The 25,988-nt window shown below is 43.8% G+C and overlaps 1 protein-coding gene across 1 annotated transcript; it reads right to left on the minus strand.

Moving 5' to 3' along the window:
• Positions 1-25,706, minus strand: LOC138947930 (S-adenosylmethionine-dependent methyltransferase Rv2258c-like). Its single transcript, XM_070319455.1, has 7 exons — positions 25,583-25,706; positions 10,325-10,490; positions 9,443-9,657; positions 8,157-8,270; positions 5,068-5,273; positions 4,559-4,834; positions 1-1,574 (listed from the first exon to the last, which is right to left on the minus strand). The coding sequence occupies exons 1-7, from the start codon at positions 25,596-25,598 to the stop codon at positions 1,395-1,397; spliced, it is 1,173 nt and encodes a 390-aa protein (XP_070175556.1). The 5' UTR covers positions 25,599-25,706; the 3' UTR covers positions 1-1,394.
• Between the last annotated feature and the right edge of the window lie 282 nt (positions 25,707-25,988).

The following is a 25,988-nucleotide window of genomic DNA, read 5'->3' on the forward strand; positions in this document are numbered from 1 at the left end:
TACAGAATGGAATGATTTATTTTGATACATTTTTCTCGAGTTACACATTTAACACAACGGACAACAGGATCAGAATAGAAGTAGTACTTTATGGCGAATGGCCTGCTGCTGAAAATACACAGATCAAGCAGATTCAAGTTGTTTAAAATTATGGCACACACTAGACACTAATCTTATATCTAACCAGCCGCTTGTTCGCTGAGAAGATCTGAAACTTTAGGCTACTTTTAATAATAATGATAATAATAATTATAATAATAAGGGTATTTATATAGCGTAAATTAATCATAACATAGTTCTAAGCGCCTTAACAAAATAATCATTAACAAAATATACTAAGTAATGTACATGATGAAAATTTGACAAAAAATAAATTCATCACTATTACAACAACAAAAATCACTACTTAAAAAAAAACAAAAAAAAACTCTGCCAGCTTACAGGGGACGTCACAAGCCAAAAGGACAACACACGCAAACAAACCCTAGTGTTATAGACGAACTCCGCAATGAACTGTCGGGTTTGTATTGGTTGTGAAAGAGTGATTTCCCTTGCTTTATTTGATGTAAGCTTTTCACGCAATGTGTTTCAATGATGAAGTTTAGAACATTAAACAACAATTTGCCTGTACAGAAAGAACGTTATTTTAACATCAAATGTGTATCACAAGAAATAGGTGATGAATTCCATTATTTATTTGTCTGTGATTTTTTTCAAAGAAGAAAGAGCTGAGTTGTTACCACCTTACCATTGGAAAAAACCTAATGCACTTAAATTTAAAAAGTTGTTTGCTACTAAGAAAAAGAAAATTGCTAAAGAATATTTTGGACTTTATTAATAGAATTTGTAACAGTTTTTCATAACTTTTTATTTTTTTGAATTTTATTTACTATATTAGCATAATTATATCATGATTGTATTGATTGTATTTATTGTTCAAAATGCCCCCATGGGTTATGGACTAATAACACTTGAACTTGCTTGATCCTTGTGCGCGTGTTTTACACACACCCTCACTGTGGTGTTTACCAAATATGCTACCTTTTGCTTCTACCATATCACGCTGTGTTCAAAACAGGTTAAACAAAGGGTGTTCAAAAGTGGAACACTTCAGCTCAGAGTGCACGCAGGACTGACTCAGTGCACGAAGCCAAAGTGGGTGAAACCGAAAAGGGTGAGAAGGCTTACCGCGGGGTCTGATTCTTTTGAAACACAACAAGTCTCAATTTCACAACGCGGCTGAACCGCAATTGTCAAAACTTGGGCAATAAAATATTCATTATGGTGTATTCTGTGTTCTGGCTCCAACCCGGACATGCAGACAGGCAAGGACGATCCTTATTCTGGCTTTTGACGAGGACGATCCTTACTCTGGCTTTTGACGAGGACGATCCTTATTCTGGCTTTTGACACATGCAGACCCCAGTGGCGCCCATGGACTCGGTTCCAGAGCGCGTGACTCCCAGCACGCGGAATCCCGCCTTGTCCAGCAGTTCTCGTGCCTTCTCCTCTCCCCAGGCCGGGCCCAGAGCGGGATGATCCTGGTGATCCTGCTCATATGGCGATAACTTCTTCTTGAGGAGCCAAATTCACTATTATAAACAAAGTGGTCTGTTACTCTTATTGGGGCCTGGAATCTTTTCGCGGCATGCGTCTTGGACAACCCGATAGCGGCAAGCCCCCACCCCCCCACCGACCGGACCGTCGGCGCGCTGTGTCTGTTACACTAGTCCTTGGCAGAAACAAGATGGGTTAAAATCTAACAGGCCCCTGATCTTAAGACTTTTTTTTAATTGAAATAAAATCGAATTCATTAATATTATGTTGTCTGTGCGCTCGTCTTTACTCATACACTCACAGGTTTCGTACCAGTGTAACACCCCCCCCCCCCCCCCCCCAGCTTAAAACTCTTTGTTTGGCGACTTACTACTGCAGAACTTAGAACTTAACCCTCTAGAACCTGCTCATGCTAGCAGCGTTTCTAAACTTGTTTTTTGTGATGTTTGGTAATTCATTATCTCCAGGCAAATATATGCACTTTTATACAGCCGCGAAGTGTGTTACGAAGTGGTGTGTGTTGCGTGTGCCTATGCACACTAGCTTGGCTGAGGAGGGTGGAAAGCCATGCAGCTCAGAATCAGATACCGATCAAAGTCACTGTGAAACCTGCGATGAGACCCTCTTTAAAACACATCTCCATAATCCCGAAACTACAATATTCCTACAAAACGCAAAAGGGTTACTGGGTTGGTTGTTTCCAGAAGTTAATTTTAACCTCAAAGAGCAACAGTTTCTAATCATTATGGGGGCGAGGACGCCCCCATTCTATACGGATAGTTTCGAGGTTGACCATGGGCAGCGCCATTTTGTTGTGAAATACGTCATCAGTTTGTGTACACAGGAAGTTGTGACATCCGTCACCCTATGGGAGGGGTGACGTCAAAATTGTTCATCTGTAGAAAGTTGTGAAATCCGTCACCCTATGGGAGGGGTGACGTCAAAATTGGTCATCACAGAGTTTGTGTAACACAGGAAGTTGTGAAATACGTCACCCTATGGGAGGGGTGACGTCAAAATTGTTCAACAAAAACATGATATGTCGCATTGTGCAGGGTCAACTGCAACAAACTCAAACCGAGCCATTCATACCTAGCTGTATTTGAGTGACTTATATACCCGACATTTTTATTTCTTATTTTTAGCACAGGTGTAGGAAAAATCATGAACCAAAATGTTATTTATTTTCTAATTTAACATTTTTTTTACAAATATGACCATGGTCTTTTAAACATACAGTGACATTAAACATTGTTATGTTAAAAAAAAGAAAAAAGAAAAAAAGCTTTTGTGCACAAATCAGAAAATACATTGTACATTTTACCTACAGGCCAAACCGTGAGTGTCTGTGGCAAAGCCCGACCCAGGAAATTGCACTGATTTTATATTTAGATCAGAGAGAAATTGTCAAGAACAGGCGCTTGCATTTGGATGTGTCCAATGATAGTAGGTTTGGTTGTGATCAATCAGAATAATGTAGGAATAAAAATGTATGACAGTTTAGTATGATGACATGTAATTCACATATGCTGAAATATGATATTATACATCATGTAATATTATTATGGCTGTTGCCATGACCATGAAACCCAACAAAGGTTTAATGTAATGTAATTCAAAATACCAAAACCGAGCACCTATTAATCTCGTCTTTGCGCGTGAAGATTGAGGCCGTCTGCCAGTAGCGGTTAGGTCATACAGTGGAACCCCTCTCTAGCGACCTTTAAAATGTTGACAAAAATCGGTCCTTGTGGAGGGGGGTCCTTACAGAGGGAGGGGGGCGGAGTCAGGGGGCCACAAAGAAAGTCAGATTTAAAAAAAAAAAGAAAACAGAGAAGTTTGAGTTGCTGACGACCGTTCTCTCTGAAAGCAAACTGCTTCGATTTCATGTTTGTCCTTGGTGTCCACCAGTTCTGGTGCATGTACTACCCTGGCCAAGTTTCCTCTCAAGACATCAAAGAGACCGCCCCAGTATACTCTACAGCCTCTGGGCGAACCACCTCTCATAGCTAAAACTGGGTCAATGACCCCTGGGAAGAAGGTCAGTGTCTATAAAAATTTTACTCCTAGGCCTGCGGCCAGGGGGGGGGGGGGGGAGTATACCGGTACCATTTGAGAATCAGACCAAATGAGAATTGAACCATTTGAGAACATCCTTTTTTTTCAATCACTACATCGAAGGCCTGCGGCCCGGGGTTCACATGGGTTGGTTTGTTTGTTTGTTTCAAACCCACACCCATATACACACATTTCCCATTTAAACCATTTGTCGGCCCCCTGTCGATATTTATCGACTAAGTTCCTTGTTGTACGCATCACGTTGGTCTGCAATTTAGACTGCTTTGTGATCTTCGCAGGTTTCACTATCTCCTTTGGAATTGGGTCTGAATGAAGTTGGCGGCAACGAGTGAATTTGTTTGCCTCAAAGCAAATGTCCGATACCGGTCGTTGTCGTAAAGAAATAGTCTCAGTAAATTTGCAAAAAATACACTATCCTCGTTTTCTAAGCCATTTTTCTCAAAGGTTTGGTAAACCGAGGCTTTTTTGTTTTCAAACGCTTATGATTCCGTCAGAAACATCGAACACGCTTTAAATGTTGCAACAACAACATCATAATCCAAACGCAGGTAAAATACTCTCTAACTATACTGAATTTGTGTTTGTAGTGCTGTAGTACAAGTTCCTTCAGTTTTACACTACATTTTTAGCTTGAAGGGATTGTAGTATGTTATATTTTGCAATATGAATAATTGTACATATCAATATAATGAAAAAACAAGCAAATCGAGTCCAAACTTTTAGGTTTCCAACCTGGCAACTGAATAACAAGATGGCGTACATTTTGTCGTCTGCTTCCCCCTACCCTTCATAAATGTAGAAAAAGTCCCCGAGTTTCCCCCTTCTTCTTGCCTTGGCTGCAATGTTTACGCGGCTGGGATTTATCACCGCGCGGCTCGCTGACAAGATAAAATAAACAAGCTCCCCCACTGGAATTGGGAACTAGTGGCCATATGTCGTGCGCTTGCTTGTGCTCGCGCGGGTGATCGGGACCTCCCCCGCTACAGCCGGTGTCGGGAACACACATGAGGGAGCTGAGAGCATAGATAGATGCGGCGTCCTTGTTGCCAACGTTGGGAGCCACGTAGCTGGACACGAACTCGTCGATGAGGGAGAATTGTCCCCCGGGCTTGAGGGCCTTGAAGACGTTCTGCAGGGCGTTGAGCGGGTTGGGCACGTGGTGCATCATCTCCGCGGCCAGCAGCCAGTCGAACTTGTCCTTAAAAAGTAATACTAATGATAATAACAATCAAACAACCGGGCACACACACACACACACACACACACACACACGCACGCTTGCACGCACTAACTCGCACACCCACACACATACACGCACGCACACATACACACCCAAATCCTAACCCTAACCCACCCACACTTACATTAACCCTAACCCTAACACACACACACACACACACACACACACACACACACACACACACACCTCACCTTCCAGTCCTCAGGGGTGAGTGAGAGGTCGAGAACGTTGAAGGTCATGTTGGTGAGTCCTGCTTCCTGAGCCAGCGTGCGCGCCTTGTCGATGGCTTCAGTCGTCAGGTCTGTGACGGTGAAGTGCGTCTTGGGAAACATGGCCGCCAGGTGTTGCGCCAGTCGGCCGGAACCGCAACCCACTTCCGCTGCGTTGATCCCACTTTCTGTAACATATTACTTTGGTTTGATAAGGAGGAATGAATGACAAGCAACACCCAAGCGGTTCGTTTGCGCTTCGACATTAAAAGGGCTTCGTGACGCATTCTCCTTTCGTTTGTTTGTTTGATTGTTTGATTGTTTGTTTGATTGTTGGTTGGTTGGTTGGTTGGTTGGTTGGTTGGTTGGTTTGAATGACTAAAGTTCAGTTTGGTTTGTGTATGGCTAGATGGTTGTCTTGCCTTGCCTAGAATTTATAGCTAGACTCATTTGGTATGGCTTTAAAGGTTGAATGTAAGACGTTTAAATTATCACAATGCTTGTGCATTTAGAAGCACTGTCTGTTGCAATGGGGCCAATTTCCAAAGCTCTCAAATTAAACGCAACCATTCAAAAAGTCTTAGAGATATCAGGAAGATACAGCTATTAAATGCTGATGATCGAACAATTTGAACGTTCACTAGTTTAGAACCAACGGGTAGGGCAAATGTCAACTATTCCTACGGAGTCTGGGAATTAAACAGCGTCAGCCTTCGGATCTCTCACTACAATCCAGCGTTCTCACACAGAACGCAAATACTTTAGAAGAAAAAACAACCTACACAGTTCTGCTGCTAAACCGGATGCTGTAAAAGTAGCGGGCCATGTGCAAGTTGCCACTCATAGTAAAACCAGGAACGGCCAAATCGTCCGCCCGATCGCCAGGGGCGAGTAAAAATTCAGCCGGGCTATTAAAAACCACCTGGCAGCTCGCCCGGCTTGCCAGTAAACATTCTGGTCAAATGGCAATGCAAAACTTTTGGTTGCATTTTCGAGTTTTAAAGCCATATAAACACTGCAGGTGAAGGCACTTCTGTCGTCTGCAAAATCATCGCCATGTTCTAAGTGAAACAACAACGAGGCTCCTGTGTGTGTCAAAGCTGTTTTAATTGTGTAAAGAAATCTAACGCTCATAATTTGTTGTGTGGTATGTACCGGGCCAGCGAAATGTTTGGTGGGCTAGTGACTTTCTTGAAGTTACTCGCCCGGTGTAACACGAGAAAAATTACTCCGAGATTTTTACTCCGGAGTAAACATTTCGTAAGAAAAAGTTACTCCCTTTACGAAAAAAGCACTCCCCCATTGCACGAGAAAATTACTCCCCAAGACAGGTGAGTTCCGAGTCAACATTTCGTACAAAAATGTTACTCCCCTGACGAATAAATAACGAATAAATTACTTCACCCCAACACGAGCAATTTAACTTCCCATGCCAGGTGTACGAAATTTTTACTCCCTTGTCCCCTGTTAGTCTTGGTGGTGGAAGGAGGGTAGCGCGACATTCGTGTGCGCGAGATCACTTATTGGCATTATCCCTTCGCCCGCATCCCATTTTTGCGTACGAGATTTTTACTGGAAGTAAAAACAAGTCGCGTAAGGCGAAAATACAATATTTAGTCAAGTAGCTGTCGAACTCACAGAATGAAACTGAACGCAATGCCATTTTTCAGCAAGACCGTATACTCGTAGCATCGTCAGTCCACCGCTCATGGCAAAGGCAGTGAAATTGACAAGAAGAGCGGGGTAGTAGTTGCGCTAAGAAGGATAGCACGCTTTTCTGTACCTCTCTTCGTTTTAACTTTCTGAGCGTGTTTTTAATCCAAACATATCATATCTATATGTTTTTGGAATCAGGAACCGACAAGGAATAAGATGAAAGTGTTTTTAAATTGATTTCGACAATTTAATTTTGATAATAATTTTTATATATTTAATTTTCAGAGCTTGTTTTTAATCCGAATATAACATATTTATGTTTTTGGAATCAGCAAATGATGGAGAATAAGATAAACGTAAATTTGGATCGTTTTATAAATTTTTATTTTTTTTTACAATTTTCAGATTTTTAATGACCAAAGTCATTAATTAATTTTTAAGCCACCAAGCTGAAATGCAATACCGAAGTCCGGGCTTCGTCGAAGATTACTTGACCAAAATTTCAACCAATTTGGTTGAAAAATGAGGGCGTGACAGTGCCGCCCCAACTTTCACGAAAAGCCGGATATGACGTCATCAAAGACATTTATCAAAAAAATGAAAAAAACGTTCGGGGATTTCATACCCAGGAACTCTCATGTCAAATTTCATAAAGATCGGTCCAGTAGTTTAGTCTGAATCGCTCTACACACACACACACACACACACACACAGACACACATACACCACGACCCTCGTTTCGATTCCCCCTCGATGTTAAAATATTTAGTCAAAACTTGACTAAATATAAAAATGGGGAGTAAAAATTTCGTGGAGGGAGTCATTTTTTCGTGCCTTGGGGAGTTCTTTTCTCGTACGAAAAGTGTACTCGGAGTAAGAATTTCGTGTTACACCGGCTGGCGAGTTAAAATGTTGAGATTTAGCCATCCCTGAAAACCTTTCTTTTGGTCACCCTTTTCCCAGGGAGCGTCACCTTTGTTTGTTTGTTTGTTTGCTTAACACCCAGCCGACCACGAAGGGCCATATCAGGGCGGTGCTGCTTTGCCATATAACGTGCGCCACACACAAGACAGAAGTCGCAGCACAGGCTTCGTGTCTCACCCAGTCACATTATTCTGACACCGGACCAACCAGTCCTAGCACTAACCCCATAATGCCAGACGCCAGGCGGAGCAGCCACTAGATTGCCAATTTTAAAGTCTTAGGTATGACCCGGCCGGGGTTCGAACCCACGACCTCCCGATCACGGGGCGGACGCCTTACCACTAGGCCACCGTGCCGGTAGCGTCACCTTTGTCCAGGGAGCGCCAGGTGTAGGAGAAGAACCGTACACTGGCAGTGAGATCACATAATACTAATTGGTGTGACACATCGAGAAGCTTATAAGTGAAGATAAGTCCCCGCGGTTGACTTACCAAGACGCTGTTTGAGGCCTGGAGTTTTGAGCAGAGCCGCTGTGTGGTTGTGCAGGGTCAAGAGAGACCACTGGTCAAGCAGGTCCATAGTATGTCCGTGGTCATAGTCCACACCTTGAACACACCAATGAAGTGAGGCTATAGTTCACACTTTGGACACACCAAATCATAATAATACAATAAAGTGAGGTCATAGTCCACACCTTGAACACACCAAAGAATAACGATGTTCATGCCTAGGACACATCAAAACATCTAAACTAAATCGGATCTAAATCTTTGGGTCTGACCACAATCATGGCAGACTTTACGCGACTCCAGTCGGGAGCGACTTCAAAACTAACAAAACTTGGGGGAAAGTTGGTTGACAATCTGCAATATGAATTTTGTTTGTTTGTTTGTTTGTTTGCTTAACGCCCAGCCGACCACGAAGGGCCATATCAGGGCGGTGCTGCTTTGACATATAACGTGCGCCACACACAAGACAGAAGTCGCAGCACAGGCTTCGTGTCTCACCCAGTCACATTATTCTGACACCGGACCAACCAGTCCTAGCACTCACCCCATAATCTTCAGCGTTCGACGATGGTCTCACCCCATAATGCCAGACGCCAGGCGGAGCAGCCACTTGATTGCCAATTTTAAAGTCTTAGGTATGACCCGGCCGGGGATCGAACCCACGACCTCCCGATCACGGGGCGGACGCCTGACCACTAGGCCAACCGTGCCGGTTGCCATATGAATGGCAGTTTAGTTTAGTGATTGTTTTTTTGTTTTTGTTTTTGAGATATGGCACTGTTACACTTACTGCGGGACCAACGAGGGGAAAGCAGTCTTTGAACCAAGCATAGTGCGGCTTGCTGCGAAGATAACCATTAGGTTTTTCTTAAACTTGTTTTGTGATTTTTGTTGTTCGTTTGTTTTTGAGACATAGCACTTCGTATTACACTTGCTGTTGGGCCCATCGAGAGGAAAACAATCCTTGATCTTTGCAAAGTGTGTAGGTGCGAAGATAACCAGTAGGTTTTTCCTCAACCTAGTAGTGATTGTTGTTTTTTTTAATTGTTTTTTTTGGAGGGGGGGGGGGGGGCGTTGAGACATAACACTAGCACACTTACTGTTGGGTCCATCGAGAGGAAAGCATTCCTTGACGCCAGACAAGTGGCTAGCTGCGCAGATAATCATTAGGTTTTTTCTCCACCTAGAAGTGATTCTTTTTTATCTTTTTTTTTCTTCTTTTTTTTGGGGGGGGGGGAGGGGGTGAGACAAAGCACTAGCACACTTACTGTTGGGTCCATCGAGAGGAAAGCATTCCTTGACCTTAGCAAAGTGGCTGGCGGCGGCCGAGATCATAAGACCGTAGACCCCTGCCTTGGTCAGCTGTTTCCGGTGGGACTGTGGCACGAGGTAGCGGGGTTCAGTGCCGTCCTTGCCCCCCGTCCCCTCCTCCAGCTGGACAAGGCCTGCCACTACCAGGGCGTTCACCACCTCGCGCACGTAGCTGGCAAGGCGAACAAGAACACACACATTCATTATCTACTTGTTCATCGAATAGAGGAAGAGAGAGAGAGAGAGAGAGAGAGAGAGAGAGAGAGAGAGAGAGAGAGAGAGAGAGAGAGAGAGACAGAGACAGAGAGACAGAGAGCGAGACATAGAGAGCGAGACAGAGACAGAGACGACTGAGAAAGAGAGGCATAGACAAGACAGAGATGAAGAAAAAGAGAGAGAGCTGAACTTTAAGAAGGAGAAAGGCTGGGAGAGAGACAATGAAAAAGATAAAGACGGAGAGATGAAGACGTGTGACAGAGAGGAAGAGAGAGAGACAGAGAGAGAGAGAGAGAGAGAGAGAGAGAGAGAGAGAGAGAGAGAGACAGAGACAGAGAGAGACAGACAGAGAGAGAGAGACAGACAGACAGACAGAGAGACAGAGAGAGAGAGACAGACAGAGAGACAGACAGAGAGAGAGAGAGGGAGAAACAACAGACGGAGAGGGGGGGGGGGGACAGAGACATAATTATGTACAAGTGTATTGGGCAGAAGGGGGTGGATGTAGAGAGAAAGAGATGAAGGCCTTAGAAGAGACAGAAAAGCTTGGCAGAGCAATACAATAAATAGGATGACTCTGCACACACTGCACAGGACTATCTTCAGCATCCACCGATACTGACCGTTCTTTGAGTTTGCCTTGCTGTGCCAGCTGATGCGAGGAGAGAGGCCCCTGGGCCTGGCACAGGATGGGAGTGATGCCTGTCTCGTGGGCCATGGCCAGGGCCAGAGACACACTGCCCCACGTGTACACGTCACGCGTCAACTCTTCGTACGCGGCGGACACATCTGTAGGAACAGGAATTCGTGGTTTAAAGGCACAACCCTTCCCGTGAAAACCGAGTTGGCCGGACACACCATCTCAGTTCTGGCCAGGCTTTTACATGGGCTAAGGCTATCCGTGCCATTCTTTCTTTCTTTATTTGGTGTTTAACGTTTGTTTATTTGTTGCTTAACGTCCAGCCGACTACGCAGAGCCATATCAGGACGAGGAAGGGGGGGATGAAGGGGGCCACTTGTCAAGCGATTCCTGTTTACAAATGCACTAACCCATTACTTGTGTCCCAGCAGGCTTTAGTAAAACTAAATTAATACCTACTGGAAGATTACCAGTTTCCAGTGTGTTAAAATAGGCTTAACCTATCTACTGCTGGGCTTACATCAGAACACTAACAGATTAAACTATACATGAATCGCGAGACAAGCGGCAAGAGAAGAGATTTTTGGAAAAAATACAGGTGAATGAGCAAGAAGGCAGAAAAAGGAAAAGAATTCATGAAGAAAAAGAGAGCATGACAGGAAAGAGGAACCAAAAATCTACCTAACAGCAAACTAGAAAGCTCCTGCGGTTCCAAAAACAGGAGGGGCCTTTAATTTCATAACCGCAGTGCCCCACTGCGGGACTCCAGGGGCTTGCAACACAAGTTTCCAGTACAAAGGACTTAACATTTCTTACATACTGCTTGACTAAAATCTTTACAAAAATGGACTATATTCTATACAAGAAACACTTAAGGGTAAAAGGAGAACCAAAATCCGTTAGTCGCCTCTTACGACATGCTGGGGATCATCGGGTAAATTCTTCTCCCTAACCTGCGGGGGGTGGACGCATACCAAAAACCGTGAATATCCTGAATGCTTACTGTGCAGGCTGAGATTTGTTTTTAATAATTTGATTTCACAGATTGCAACCCGTGTCCATTAAAACATTATTTCATCGAAAAAAACATCCCACCGCGCACAGAAGGCACACATGCTCTTGATGTTTGGTATGTGTGTAAATGGAGGGACGTTCCTATCCCATGTAAAAACCTGGCTAGGGCTAAGATGGTGCGTAATACCGTTGACACGTGAAGGAGTAGGGCCTTTGACCTTGTTAAAAAAAAAATATATATACAGTTCAATCGAAGCAGTGAAAAAAAGTGAAAGTGTCAAGTCTTTTTGTCGATTTTATCTTTATTGCACCCATTTTCGTACCCCAACTAAAACATTCATTCCCGTGTCATTTTATTCAACCTTTATATGCAGGCCTTTTTATTGGCTACCTGGCACACTTATCGGATCAAAGATTTCTGTTATAAGTATCATGTGACCGCCGCCGACGTAAGGGTACCCCCAAAATCGACCTGAGAAGGTACCAATTAACAAATCGACAAAAATTCAGAATAGCCGTAGCTTGGCAAGGTTTACATACGAGAAGAAAGAAGTATAAGCTTAGCTTTCTTTATTTGGTGTTTGTCGTTTTCAACCACGAAGGTTTAACGCGACGAGGGAAAGGGGGGAGATGGGATAGGGGAAAGGGGGGAGATGGGATAGAGCCACTTGTTAAGTGTTTCTTGTTCACAAAAGCACTAATCAAAACATTGCTCCAGGGGCTTGCAACGTAGTACAATATATGACCTTACTGGGAGAATGCAAGTTTCCAGTACAAAGGACTAAACATTTCTTACATACTGCTTGACTAAAATCTTTACAAACATTGACTATATTCTATACAAGAACCACTCAACAAGGGTAAAAGGAGAAACAGAATCCGTTAGTCGCCTCTTATGACATATCATGCGGGGGCAGAGAAATAAGGATGTGGAAAAGAAGACTTTTGTTAAGTGAAATAAAGGTGATGGATTCAGTCAGGTAGAAATAAGACAACAAGAAAAGAATTGGAAAACTGCAGGGAATAGTAGGGAGAGTTTTCTTGGAAGGAAATATAGGTGAAAGGACTGTTAAGGAAGAAATAAGACAAAAGAAGAGAAGTAAAGGGGTGGGGTAGCTCTGTGGAAACACTCCCGCCGCGTGAAGGCGACCCCATGGGAGCAAGCTTAGCTTGGTGAGTGCATGGTCACAAATGCTTATATCGCATTAAACATGCCACCCTGTATTTTTGGAATAAAATCGTGTTTAAACTCCTTAAAAATGGACGCAAAAACCTCTCGTTTTCTACTGCTCATGCGCTCCACACCTGCATTTGTAGAAATGACATAACACAAGAAATACACAAGATAGCAACAACAAAAAACAGTCTGTTCAGAATAAATAACTGATTTGGCTTTTTTCTCGATTTTTTAATTCGTACCATACGTTTTTGTCAGGTCGATTTTGGGGGTACCCTTACTTCGGCGGCGGTCACATGATACTTATAACAGAAATCTTTGATCCGATAAGTGTGTCAGATAACTTATAGACCACAGGGTCTGGCTCCATAAGAAGCCTAGAAAATGAGTTCCGTTGTCTCGAAAAGGGTACAATGATTTGACATCAAATTGTCTCATGACATGGTATGTGTAGTCAGAAACAAAAATGTTCTCACATTTAGTATTGCACATTCTCTGGAAAATTGCAACATAAGGGGGGGATAATCGCCCAGTGTCAGTCACAAAGAGACAGTTGCCGAAATCAATTTTTATTCATTTAAAAAAAATTTTTTTTACAAAAACCTTATTTTTTTTTGGGGGGGGGGGGGGGGGCATGTGTTTAGAGTCACACCTCAAGAAGTTTCTTTTTTTTTTAAATCAACTTTAAGGTGGCAGTACTACCTGGGATTTTGACAAAAACTCTATTTTCCATTCCATAATGTGTTATTTTAATACAGAAATGCCTCAATATTGTCAAACATTTTGAATTTGTTGTCGTAATTAGTGCCAATATCGTATTTCTACACAGTTGATGTGTCAATTTTGACATTCTCATTTTGACGCGTAAAAAAGTTTGCGTTTTCCTGTGATGTTTTTTGAAGTATTATAAATACAGTGTTGACATGTTGCAAAAAAACAACCACACTGTGGAGCTGTGTGCCATACATCAAAAAAACAATTTCTGCACACTATGTTTATTGTTCCTTAACAATGAATGTATGATTTAATTTGTGACCGAAGTTTTACTGAAATTGGATGATATATATGTTCTGCGCGAAGTTAGAATCCGGTTTCATTCAGCAGTTTCTTGTTGACCAATCGCATCACACCAGCAGGTTCTTGTCGACCAATGGGCGCACGCCATCCAGTTCCTGTTGACCTATCCGTTTGTACGTGAAAAATGTGTGTTGACCAATACAGGTAATCGATTGTTATAGCTTGGCTTTGGCAAGCATTTGGCCCCGATCTTGATTTATAATGTACTTTTAGGACTTATTGTTCTGCTGTCCGCCCGGAGGAGAAGATTAATGCTCAGCAGTTTAGTGTCTTCATCCAATGACTTTCACTTTTTATGATAGTTTGGATAAATGCTTCTTTGTCGGTCTTTCTGTCAGTCTGTGTATCTCTCTGCCTGTCTTTCTGTCTGTCTCTCTGTCTTTGTCTCTCTCTATCCATCTCTCTCTTTGTCTCTCTGTCTCTGTCTCTGTCTCTCTCTGTCTGTCTCTCTCTTTATTTGTCTCACTCTATCCCTCTCCCTCTCTCTCTTTCTCTTTCTCTATTTCTCTTTCTCTCTCTCTCTCTCTTTCTCTCTCTCGCTCTCTTTCTCTCTCTCTCTCTCGCTCTCTCTCTCTTTACTTTGCGTTTATCATTATTGCTTTACACTCAGTTTTGAACACTACCTTATGATCTACAATGCTTTTATATAATGCGCTTCATGTACATAAACTTTTATGTTCCACCATTAATCTTTTACAAAACCTTTTTTTTCTCTCTCTCTTTCTTCCCTACTGAGTGATAGTTGTAGGTTGAGTCCTGCAAAAAAGCATATCTATGTTTATTCTTGTCACCCGGCCTCGAAAAATACAGATTTGTCATTGTCTCTGTGCCGTGTGTGTCTCTATACGTGTCAGGGGCGGATTAGAGGGGTGGTGGTTACAGGGGTTCCGGACCCCCCCCCCCCTCGGCTGTTAAAAAAAAAAAAAAAAAAAAAAAAAAGGTTGTGAATGAAGCCGAGGGAAGTGTTATTTGTTTAATCAGTAGCATGTTTGTACAGTTTTACTGCCACTCCTATGTGACATGCCTTTTTTCTAACCATACAATATGATGTCGGGAGCAGATATCATGGAAGATAAATTGCCATTATTTAATACTAACTTTAAAAGAAACAATGAGTGGCTGCTGACACCAGTTGATCATGTTTAAAATCACGGATAAACCACAAATTGTTTATAAGATAGCTAAATGTCTTCAGCTTCAGGGGGTCTTTTCCCCCCAGACCCCCCACGGTACCACACCTCTACCGACCCCTGGACCCAGGTTGTAACCCCCCCCCCCCCCTCGGGCTTTTTAGTCTGTTCCGCCCCTGCGTGTATATATATATATATATATAATCTTCTCTGTCCTTCCGTCTGTCAGTCTCTAAGACTTGTGTTTATTTCTGTCACTGCAGCTCCTGTCTCTAAAGACTCAACATATATTCTGTAGAAGACGATGCACAATCACTAATGTCAGCAGCTCACAGTATGGAGGACATTCTTCTACGGCGGCATTACCAAATAGACACCCCTCCTGAATGGGTGACTTGCCCCCGGTCAGATCTTCAAATCAATCAATCAATGAGTCTTATATCGCGCATATTCCGTGGGTACAGTTCTAGGCGCTCTGCAGTGATGCCGTGTGAGATGAAATTTTATACGGCCAGTAGATTGCAGCCATTTCGGCGCATATTTACCTTTCACGGCCTATTATTCCAAGTCACACGGGTATAGGTAGACAATTATTAACTGTGCCTAAGCAATTTTGCCAGGAAAGACCCTTTTGTCAATCGTGGGATCTTTAACGTGCACACCCAATGTAGTGTACACGGGGGGAGGTTCGGACACCGAAGAGAGTCTGCACACAAAGTTGACTCTGTGAAATAAATTTCCGCCGAACCTGGGATCGAACTCACGCTGACAGCGGCCAACTGAATACAAATCCAGCGCGCTACCAACTGAGCTATATCCCCGCCCAGTTTTACAATGGAAAAGACAATGGCAGAAAAGCGATACAAGTGAGTGGAGATGGAAGCTGTCTGTTCAATGCAGTCTTGCTATCTTTCATTGTTTTTCAATATGTGGTCAGTCAATCTTTTTTGGTGAATAAAAACTTCAAACTGTTAACAACTGTTCCGTTAATAAATTGGCTGTATGGAATCAAGTTTTCTATATTAAAATACCATATGAAATTGTTTTACATATTCTCACGCACTACCTATATATTCAAACAGCTGCAGAGGAAAAATTATCGCTTACTGGTCTTACAAACACGATGTTGCCAAACATCACAGGTGTCACACTGAAGTGCATGTTGTCGACCTTTCACAGGGTGAGAACAATAGCTACACAAATCCATTGTCACCCCATTTTGTGTTGGACAACTGACCCCTCTGGGCAGGCAACACTCTTCTCTTATACACCCCAACAATGAGTTTCACTCACAATTAACAGTTCACCTTCATCACACAGTCATGCATGAAATTTAGACAGTTCACATGTTTCCCACGATACAAATACTCGTCGTACAACTATTGAAGGTGACTGAGTGCGTACTACAAATACTTTTCGTACAACCATTGAAGGTGACTGAGTGCGTACAGCACGTACAACACGTGTCGTGTGAGGGAGAGAGAGATAGACATGTATTCATTCACACGATACCCTTTCACACAGACACTGTCAATTTGTTGGAATGTCTTTAATAATACAATAATTTGTAACGCGCACATATCTCGCCACAAGGCGACTCTGGTAATCTGGATTGAATATGAGCTGTACACGCATCAAGGGCGCTATATTATTGAGTCACTTGAGAAAAAGTGACTCTATGTAATCGGTCAGTGTTAGTCTGTCCGGCCGGCCGTCCGGCCGGCCGTCCGGCCGGCCGTCCGTAGACACCACCTTAACGTTGGACTTTTCTCGGAAACTATCAAAGCGATCGGGCTCATATTTTGTTTAGTCGTGACCTCCAATGACCTCTACACTTTAACGATGGTTTCGTTGACCTTTGACCTTTTTCAAGGTCACAGGTCAGCGTCAAAGGAAAAATTAGACATTTTATATCTTTGACAAAGTTCATCGGATGTGATTGAAACTTTGTAGGATTATTCTTTACATCAAAGTATTTACATCTGTAGCCTTTTACGAACGTTATCAGAAAAACAAGGGAGATAACTAGCCTTTTCTGTTCGGCAACACACAACTTAACGTTGGGCTTTTCTCGGAAACTATAAAAGTGACCGGGCTCAAATTTTATGTGAACGTGACTCATTGTGTTGTGAATAGCAATTTCTTCCTGTCCATCTGATGCCTCATATAATATTCAGAACTGCGAAAGTGACTCGATCGAGCGTTTGCTCTTCTTGTTATACTATAGGTTATATTTATAATATGATATTTTAGAGAAAAAAAATCGGGGCCGAAACGTCTTAAGGCCGAACCGTCTTAGGGCCGAAACATCCTGAAATGGGCCGAAACGTCCGGAATTTTAGGGCCGAAACGTCCCAAATGGGGCCGAAACGTCTTAGGCCCGAACCGTCTTAGGGCCGAAACGTCCGGCATTCGTCTGGGATCAACACACTGCTGAATTTCGCTTTCTTACGCTTGACCAAGGCAGGAGAGCTTGACACACACTGTGGATCTGAAGGAGTGACAACAACAGCATCACTGGACGTGTCAATTCGCTGTACATAGTGTTTCTTCGCTCGCTGGAGTCGAACAATACATGTCAGACGCTGGTAGCAGACGACACGATGATAGGTACTCGTTTCAGCTGTTTGTCCATTTGCGACTCGTTCCGTCAATGTTTTGGCAGACAGCCTGTTCTTCACGCTCAAGGTTAATCCACTCAGATGCACATGTCAAAGCTTTTGCCCACGAAACACTTGAAAATGGGGTCAGTTTTTCGTCAGTGTCTACATTCTGAGTGCAGTTCGCTGCCATGATGATATGTCCCGCGGAAACAAACACAGCTAAATTCTCATTGGTTAAAAAGCTTTTCACTGTGGACGATTTTCCATGGGGAATAATCGTGGCTTCGGCAGGGAGATAACTGCCTCTTTGCTAAATTAATTCATTAATAAAATCAGTACTAGCGTATGTGCAGCTATTAGTGCGTGAACATTGATGAATTCTATTCTTTTACGCAAGGTTCGACAGGCTGAACACCAACCCAGTTCCTGACTCGCTGGTCAGATCGGATGCTACTCACCCTCCACCGTTTGTTGTGGTAGAACCGGAAGTGCGATCTCTTTTTAAGAAGCAAAACGCGAGGAAGGCAGCTGGCCCCGACAATGTCTCTACAGCGACTCTAAAGAACTGTGCTGATCAGCTTGCCCCAGTTTTTACTGATATTTTTAACGACTCTTTACAACAGTGCAAAGTCCCAACCTGTTTTAAATTGTCCACCATCATTCCTGTTCCAAAGAAGAGTACGGTGTCATCGTTGAACGATTACAGACCCGTTGCTCTGACGTCAGTGGTGATGAAAGTCTTTGAACGGTTTGTACTGAAATACATTAAGACAGCTACCGACCCTGTATTAGACCCGCTACAATTTGCTTATCGGTCCAATAGATCTGTGGACGATGCAGTAGCCTTAGCATTGCACTCAGTCCTTCAGCACCTTGAATCTGCCAATTCGTATGCCCGCATACTTTTTCTGGACTTCAGCTCTGCATTCAACACCATTGTGCCTTACCAGCTGTTTGAAAAGTTGCAAAAACTCAAGGTTCCTGATACATTGTGTAAATGGACACTAGACTTTCTGTTAAATAGAACTCAGGTTGTCAAGATTAATAACATGTTCTCTGCCCCACTCACACTGAACACAGGTGCTCCACAAGGCTGCGTGCTGTCACCTCTTTTGTTCACCCATTTTACTAATGACTGCGTTTCAAACCATGATTCTGTCTTATTTTTAAAGTTTTCTGATGACAACTATTGAGGGACTAATTCGCAACTCTGACGAGTCTGCTTATAGAGAAGAGATTAGGGCTATGGTCGACTGGTGCGATGCTCACAACCTACAACTCAATGTTCAAAAGACTAAAGAAATGATTGTAGATTTCAGGAAAAAAAAGACCCCTCTGACTCCTCTATCAATCAAAAATCAAAATGTCGACACTGTCGAACACTTCAAATTTCTGGGCACCACTCTTTCTAATACCCTCACGTGGGAGCTAAACTCAAAACAAATAATCAAAAAGGCCCAGCAGCGCATTTACTTTCTACGCCAGTTAAAAAAATTCGGCTTGAAGCAAGAAATCTTAATCCAGTTCTATAGGGCTACGATTGAAAGCATCTTGTCTTCTTCCATCACTGTCTGGTTCAGTAGGACTACTGAGGCAGAGCAGATCAACCTAAGCAGAGTTGTACGAACAGCTTCCAAGATTGTGGGTTGTGAGCTTCCCTCCATTGCCTCCATATACACATCCCGAAGCGCTCAGAAGGTCAAAAAGATTCTGGCAGACAACTCGCACCCTGCTTACAAGTTGTTCCGGCCCCTACCCTCGGGCAGGCGTTTTCGCTCGATCAGGACACGCACCACGCGTTTCAGAGACAGTTTTTATCCAAGTGCAGTGCGTGTCCTGGCTCCTTAAGTCCTTTAACTGCTGTTCTTAGTAAAAATTGAGTTTTTATTCAAGGTTTATGTCCTGGTATTTTGTTGTGAGACACAGCCGTCAAGCCTTTAAATACCATATTTCTTAAAGTTCACCTACCCAGTGTAGTATTGTAATAAATGTTTTGGTTTTAAAATTATTAAGGATTTGTGATTTTAGTTATTGTCGTCATAACTGATGTCTGATACATATATAATTCTTACTGATACTTCTATACTGTTTATTTTACGCATATATGTACAACTGATGCATGCTTGTGCGTGTGTGCTGTTGTGGGTTTTGTGTGGGGAATGTATGCGGGCGTGCGTGAGCGTATGTGTGACTGAGATTGCAAGCGATGCTTGGAAGGGTGTGTATGGATTGATTGATTGTACTCTGGCCAAAACATGTCCCTAGTGTACTGCACATGGTTGAAATAAAGTCCTATGTCTTATGTTAGGTTCCAGGTTCTGCAAAGTTCACATGGTACCCTTCTCGGTATAACCAGCTTGAACGATAGAGTTCTACGCCGTGTAGTCTATTAGTGAAGTGCCTTAAATGGCATATAAAGTTTGAATGAAATGACACAGCAATGAATGTTTCAGTTGGGGTACGAACACGGATGCAATGATTGTTTTGCTCAGTTTATTAAGGCAAACAGATAAATTAATTGAGATTTTCTTTAGTTCATGTTCTTTGGGTGTTCAGTAGAATCTTATTAGTATTCGATTGTCTCTGTCTGTGTCGTTTTCTTGTTTTTAGTTGTTTTTTGTTTGTTTGTTTTTAATCTCCCTTAGTTTCTTCGAAGCCCCTCTATGCCTTAGCCGCTCCTTCCCTCCCCTCTCTCCTGTCCCAGTATCTACGTTTCTTTCATTATGCTTAGTCTTTCTGATTTTTTTTATCCATGCCTTCCCCCCACAAACGCATCCTCCTTCATGGGCCCCTTCTTCTTCTTTAGCAACCACGGTCATAAATGACCATTTTTGTTGCGACCCCTTCAGCCTGCTCTGTCACAGTATACGTTTTCTTCAAACCTATAATTTAAAACCAAATAGAGTCAACAGCAGGCGCCTGTCTTGTGAAGCGCACATCAAATCATTGAAGGAGTCTGTACGCGAGTGCAATGCTCTGCCAGTCAAATGTCAATAAAATTGTTGATGGACTGAGGTCCATTTCCGTATCCAGGTTTTAGACTTGTGTTTTGCATATACACATGGGAGGCTACGCTGAGCTAGCTCCTCCTCATTCATGAGTTGGGTCCCTTGTCGTCTTGGAGAGTAAAGATGTCGGAACTAGAAGCCTCGAGTCTGTCCTTTGTTTGTCTGTTCAAGACAAGTTAACATGGTGGCAGCGGTGGGATAACACCTGAAGTGAAAAGACAAGAGCAACCCACGAACTACGAGAAGATGGCCGAAGCGTTGAGTCCTTTTCGACACCCTGTCTTGATCTGTCCGATGATAATCTGGCAGAATCATTTCGCACGTAGCGGTTGCATATGGATTTTTACATGAGAGCTGCCGGTGCGTCGGAAAAGCCGAAATAGACACAGACTGTCATTATTCTACACTGCGCTGGTCCCCAGGTTCAAGAAGTGTTTGAACATTTTGTATTTGATGAAAATACCGACAAGGAGGATCCCATCAAAGTGTTAGGCAAGCTACATGAGTTCTGTAGCCCTCAAACGAGTGAGGTCATTGAAACCCACCGATTTTGGAATGTCTCATACAGAGCACCTTTCGATGCGTTCCTCACTGACCTGCGCACCAGGGCAAAATTGTGCAATTTCGGTGCAATGAGAGACAGGATGATAAGGGACAAGATTGTGTTCTCCGTCACCGGCAAAGTGCAAGAGCTACTTCTTCGAGAAAGACAGCTAGATCTACAGAAAGCTGTTGACATTTGTCGGGTATTTGAACTGACAGCAAAGCAAACAAAAGAGATGTCAGAAGCCTCTGCACATGTAGACAAAGTGACAAAGGACAAAGACAATCTTCCAAACGAATTAAACACTGACTCACAGAGAAAAAGAGGGGGGGATGACAGAGATAGCAGAGCGTTTGTGCAGGACTGCAATTTTTGTGGTCGATCACATGAGAGGAAGAAAACAAGTTGCCCAGCATGGGGGAAAGTCTGCAGCAAGTGTTCAAGGCGAAACCATTTCAGTATAAAATGCCGCAGCGTCAACGCCATTGAAGCAAACAGGTCTACAGAGACTGTGAACGAAGAAAGAGACCAGCAGTATCTGGCTGCTGTAACATCAAAGAACAAACAGAGAGTGACAGCCTTGATGCGTATCAACGACTGCGAAGTTCGTTTCCAGCTGGACAGCGCAGCAGATGTGAACACTATTTGTGCAAGATATGTGAAAAAGACGCAAGTATCACCAGTGAAACACAGTCTTACAATGTGGAACGGTACTGTTGTGCAGCCTTTGGGTGAGGCTGTGTTGGACATTGTGAATCCCAAGACAGGTGTCTCAGCCAGTGTGCGTTTCACTGTGGTGGAGAACAGTTTCAGCTGTTTGTTAGGTGTGTCGACCATACAGGAACTGGGACTGATAACAGTCAACCGTGGTGCATTCATTGCCAGTGTTACAGCAGACACGTTAGGTGACCTGGGAGAAGCATCACTGCGAGTCGACCCACAAGCAAAACCAAAAGTCCTGCCATGCCGCCGAATTCCATTGGCATTGCAAGAAGAAGTTCACCAGCAAATAAACAAGCTTGTCGAACGAGGGGTGCTGCTGCGCGTTGAGGAACCTACTGCCTGGGTCAGTCAAATGGCAGTTACTCGTAAAGACAGCGATGGCTCTCTTCGTATTTGCATCGACCCCCAGCCCTTGAACGCTGCGCTCATGAGAGAGCACTTCAAACTCCCAACGCTTGATGATGTCCTGCCCAGCCTGCAGAACGCAAAAGTGTTCACAAGACTTGATGTGAAGGAGGCATTTTGGCATGTGCGTCTGGACGAGCCGTCGAGTCTGTTGACGACCATGATCACACCTTTTGGCAGGTACCGATGGTCCAGACTGCCGTTTGGCCTCTCGGTAAGCAGCGAGATTTTCCAGAAGCGACTCACTGAGGCTTTGGATGGACTTGATGGAGTTGTCTGCGTAGCTGATGACATCGTCGTCGTGGGTCGTGGCGGCGACAAGAGTGAAGCTGGAAAGGACCATGACAAGAATCTTAACGATCTGCAAAAGAGGTGTGCTGAGAGACACATCAAGCTGAATGACAAGAAGGCTGAAGTCCGGAAAGACGAAATCACGTTCATGGGTCACCGTATTTCGTCAACAGGTATCCAACCAGATCCAGCGAAGGTATCTGCAATCCTCAACATGCCACCCCCAACCGACGTGCATGGAGTCCGGAGGCTGTGTGGTATGGTTCAGTACCTGTCACGATTCATGCCCGACCTGGCCAGTGACCTGGGACCAATAAGAGCACTGACAAAGAAAGACTGTCAGTGGGCGTGGACGCAAGAATGTGACCAAGCGTTCGAGACTGTGAAGAAGAAAATGACAAACACACCGGTGCTGGCATTCTTTGATCCAGAAAAGGAACTCGTGATTCAAGTCGACAGCAGTAAAGATGGCCTTGGGGCAGCAATTCTGCAAGACGGCAGGCCCCTGGAGTACGCTTCAAGAGCTCTGAGTCCGGCTGAGAAGAACTGGGCCCAGATTGAAAAAGAGACACTCTCTTTAGTGTTTGGCTTGGAGCGGTTTGACCAGTATACCTTTGGTCGCAAAGTTCGTGTCCAGAATGACCACAAACCGCTAGCAGCCATCCTCAGAAAGCCGCTGAGTCAAGCTTCGCGGAGGATACAAGCTCTCATGATGAGACTCCATCGATACGACATTGCCTTCAACTACGTACCTGGAAGTCAGCTCTTTATTGCTGATACACTGAGCAGGGCGTACCTTCCTGACCCTGGAACGGATGTGCGAGTTTTTGCCATCAACTCGCTAATGGACATGCCTGACAGAACAAGGGAAGAGGTGAGAGAAGCGACGCAGAATGACCCAGATCTTCAGACACTGCTACATGTCATCAGAAACGGATGGCCTGAGAGGAAAGAAGATGTTCCTGAGCCAATCAGACTGTATTTTGACATCCGTGACACCCTCGGAGAACAGCGTGGTATTCTTCTGAAAGGAGAGAGAGTCCTGATTCCCAGAGCCATGAGAGGAGAAATGAAGAGGAGATTACACGCAGCTCATTTGGGATATGACAGCATGCTGAGGCGGGCCCGGGAACTACTGTATTGGCCAGCCATGGCCAAGGACATCAAAGACGTGGCAGATCACTGTGAACCGTGCCAGCAGATGAAGCCAGAGAACCAAAAAGAGACGCTGACACAGCACAGTGACGGGAATGCACCATGGATGAAGATCGGGATAGACCTCTTTGATCTCGATGGACGTCAATATCTGGTGACAGTGGACTATTTCACTTCTTTCATCGAAGTGGATCAGCTGAAAGGTACCACTGCGAGTGATGTGATCGTGAAACTGAGAGTTTTGTTTGCACGTTACGGTATTCCAGCTGAACTGATATCTGACGGTGGTCCCCAGTTTACTGCTGCAGAATTTCAGTCCTTTGCCAGTCGTTGGGGCATTACTCATACAATGTCGTCGCCTCTATACCCTAAAGCAAACGGCAAAGCAGAAGCGGCAGTGAAGACGATCAAACACATGATGATGAAATGCCTTCAGGACAATACAAACGTCTACGATGCGCTTTTGGAGCTGCGCAACACCCCACAGCAGGACACGGAGCTGAGCCCTACTCAACTGATGTTTGGGCGGCTGACAAGGTCGAGACTGCCGGCAGCTACGAACAAGCCAGTAAGCAAGACGCAGACACGGAAGGCGAGGCAGAAGCGACAGAGGAGGCGTCGGTCAGTAAAGCAGAGCTACGATACACCTGCCAAGGATTTGACCCCGCTATCAAATGGACAGCCAATCTACTACAAGCATCGTGAAGGACAAAGATGGCAGAAAGGGACGGTGCAACGTGAGCATTCGAATCGATCTTACATTGTTGAGGGTCGAAATGGAGCAACTTACAGGAGAAACAGAGCACACATTCGCCCTACGAAGATTAAGCCGGAGCCTATACCTGAAATGCAACAGAATGATGAAGGACACCAAGTGGTAGCTGTCCCTGACAACACAGAAACAGCACTACAACCTACCCAGGATCTGAGACCTGTCGACGTTCCTACAGAAGTGTCAACCATACCAGTGCGTCCTCAGCGAGCCCGTAAGAAACCATCTTGGATGATTGACTATGACACAACCTAAGAGAACAATTCTGTGTTGCAAGTGCACAAGACAGTGATATTGAGAACAATTGAAAACAAAGGAGTGACATAAACACTGGGAAAAATCAGAGTGATCTGTGTGTAGGAAGAAAACTGTTAGATGGAAGTTTTTAATTTTGTTCATGATTATTTAATCTTCTGTTTTCCTTTTGTTTTGTTTTGGGTTTTGTTGGTCCGTTCGTTGTAGTTTTTATCTCACAATCAGTAAATATTAATGATTTACTTTGCAAAATCAACATACTGTATTGACCATGAGAAAGGGGGATAGTGAGGTGAATTTGCATAAGTATGCAAACAGTTCTAATTTTACTTTGAGCATTGCGTTTTGCCAGACGTTTGTTTACGTATTGTTATTTGCAAGTTTGAATCTTGTTATGTTGGTAAAAGTACAGTAGGTCTTCAGCAAGGGCATGCTGATTCAGTGATTGAGTTTTTAATTTGCATTGTTTTTATTCTTCATTGTATTTTGTTTTGTTACCAAAGTAACTTGTTGAAAGTGAAGGGGATGTTGATGGACTGAGGTCCATTTCCGTATCCAGGTTTTAGACTTGTGTTTTGCATATACACATGGGAGGCTACGCTGAGCTAGCTCCTCCTCATTCATGAGTTGTGTCCCTTGTCGTCTTGGAGAGTAAAGATGTCGGAACTAGAAGCCTCGAGTCTGTCCTTTGTTTGTCTGTTCAAGACAAGTTAACAAAAATGATTCAACCCAACTGTACTTGTTTGCCGATACATGTATAAGCCGGTTTTAATGTGTACATCTCGTAGCCCAACGCTTATCCATTTTGCGTCACGAGTAGTTCGAGAGTGCCGCTTATGTTGTTTACTAATTTTATCTTATTATCGAACGGCTGCTGCAGAGCCAAGATGCCAACCGTTATCCGGTTATGCCTGTGAGTGTCAAAGCTAACCTCATTCATCCAATAATGCTGACAGTACCTCGCTGCTCTCTCTCTCTCTCTCTCTCTCTCTCTCTAGTCCTCTCTCTCTCTCTCAGTCTCACGGACTCAAACTCAGCTCAGATTATATTCAGTGATTCACACAAAAATGAAATGTAGCCGGCTTACCCTTCGAATCCTCCATGTTAGTGCAGTGTTCCTTTTCAGCAAGCCGACTGTGTAAGGTGATACTAATGTCAGGTCGGGCGGATCTTCCCTCTCCGTCTACACAAGCCTACCTATTGGACGCCGGTGTAACACGAATTTTTTACTCCACGAAAAATTTACTCCGGAGTAAATATTTCGTACGAAATTCTTACTCCGAGTACACTTTTCGTACGAGAAAAGAACTCCCCAAGGCACGAAAAAATTACTCCCTCCACGACATTTTTACTCCCATTTTTTTTACTTCCAGTAAAAATCTCGTACGCAAAAATGGGATGCGGGCGAAGGGATAATGCTAATAAGTGATCTCGCGCACACGAATGTCGCGCTACCCTCCCTCCACCCCTTCCACCACCAAGACTAACAGGGG

Source organism: Littorina saxatilis, linkage group LG15, assembly GCF_037325665.1.
Source record: "Littorina saxatilis isolate snail1 linkage group LG15, US_GU_Lsax_2.0, whole genome shotgun sequence".
Lineage (NCBI taxonomy): Eukaryota > Metazoa > Mollusca > Gastropoda > Littorinimorpha > Littorinidae > Littorina > Littorina saxatilis.

Bases quoted from the DNA above. Each gene is read 5' to 3' on its own strand.
- LOC138947930 (XM_070319455.1), bottom strand. The intron at 8,271-9,442 runs GTAAGTGTGCTA...GGTGTGTTCAAG, and splicing joins TCCTCTCGATGGACCCAACA to GTGTGGACTATGACCACGGA. The intron at 4,835-5,067 runs GTGAGGTGTGTG...TTACTTTTTAAG, and splicing joins TCACCCCTGAGGACTGGAAG to GACAAGTTCGACTGGCTGCT.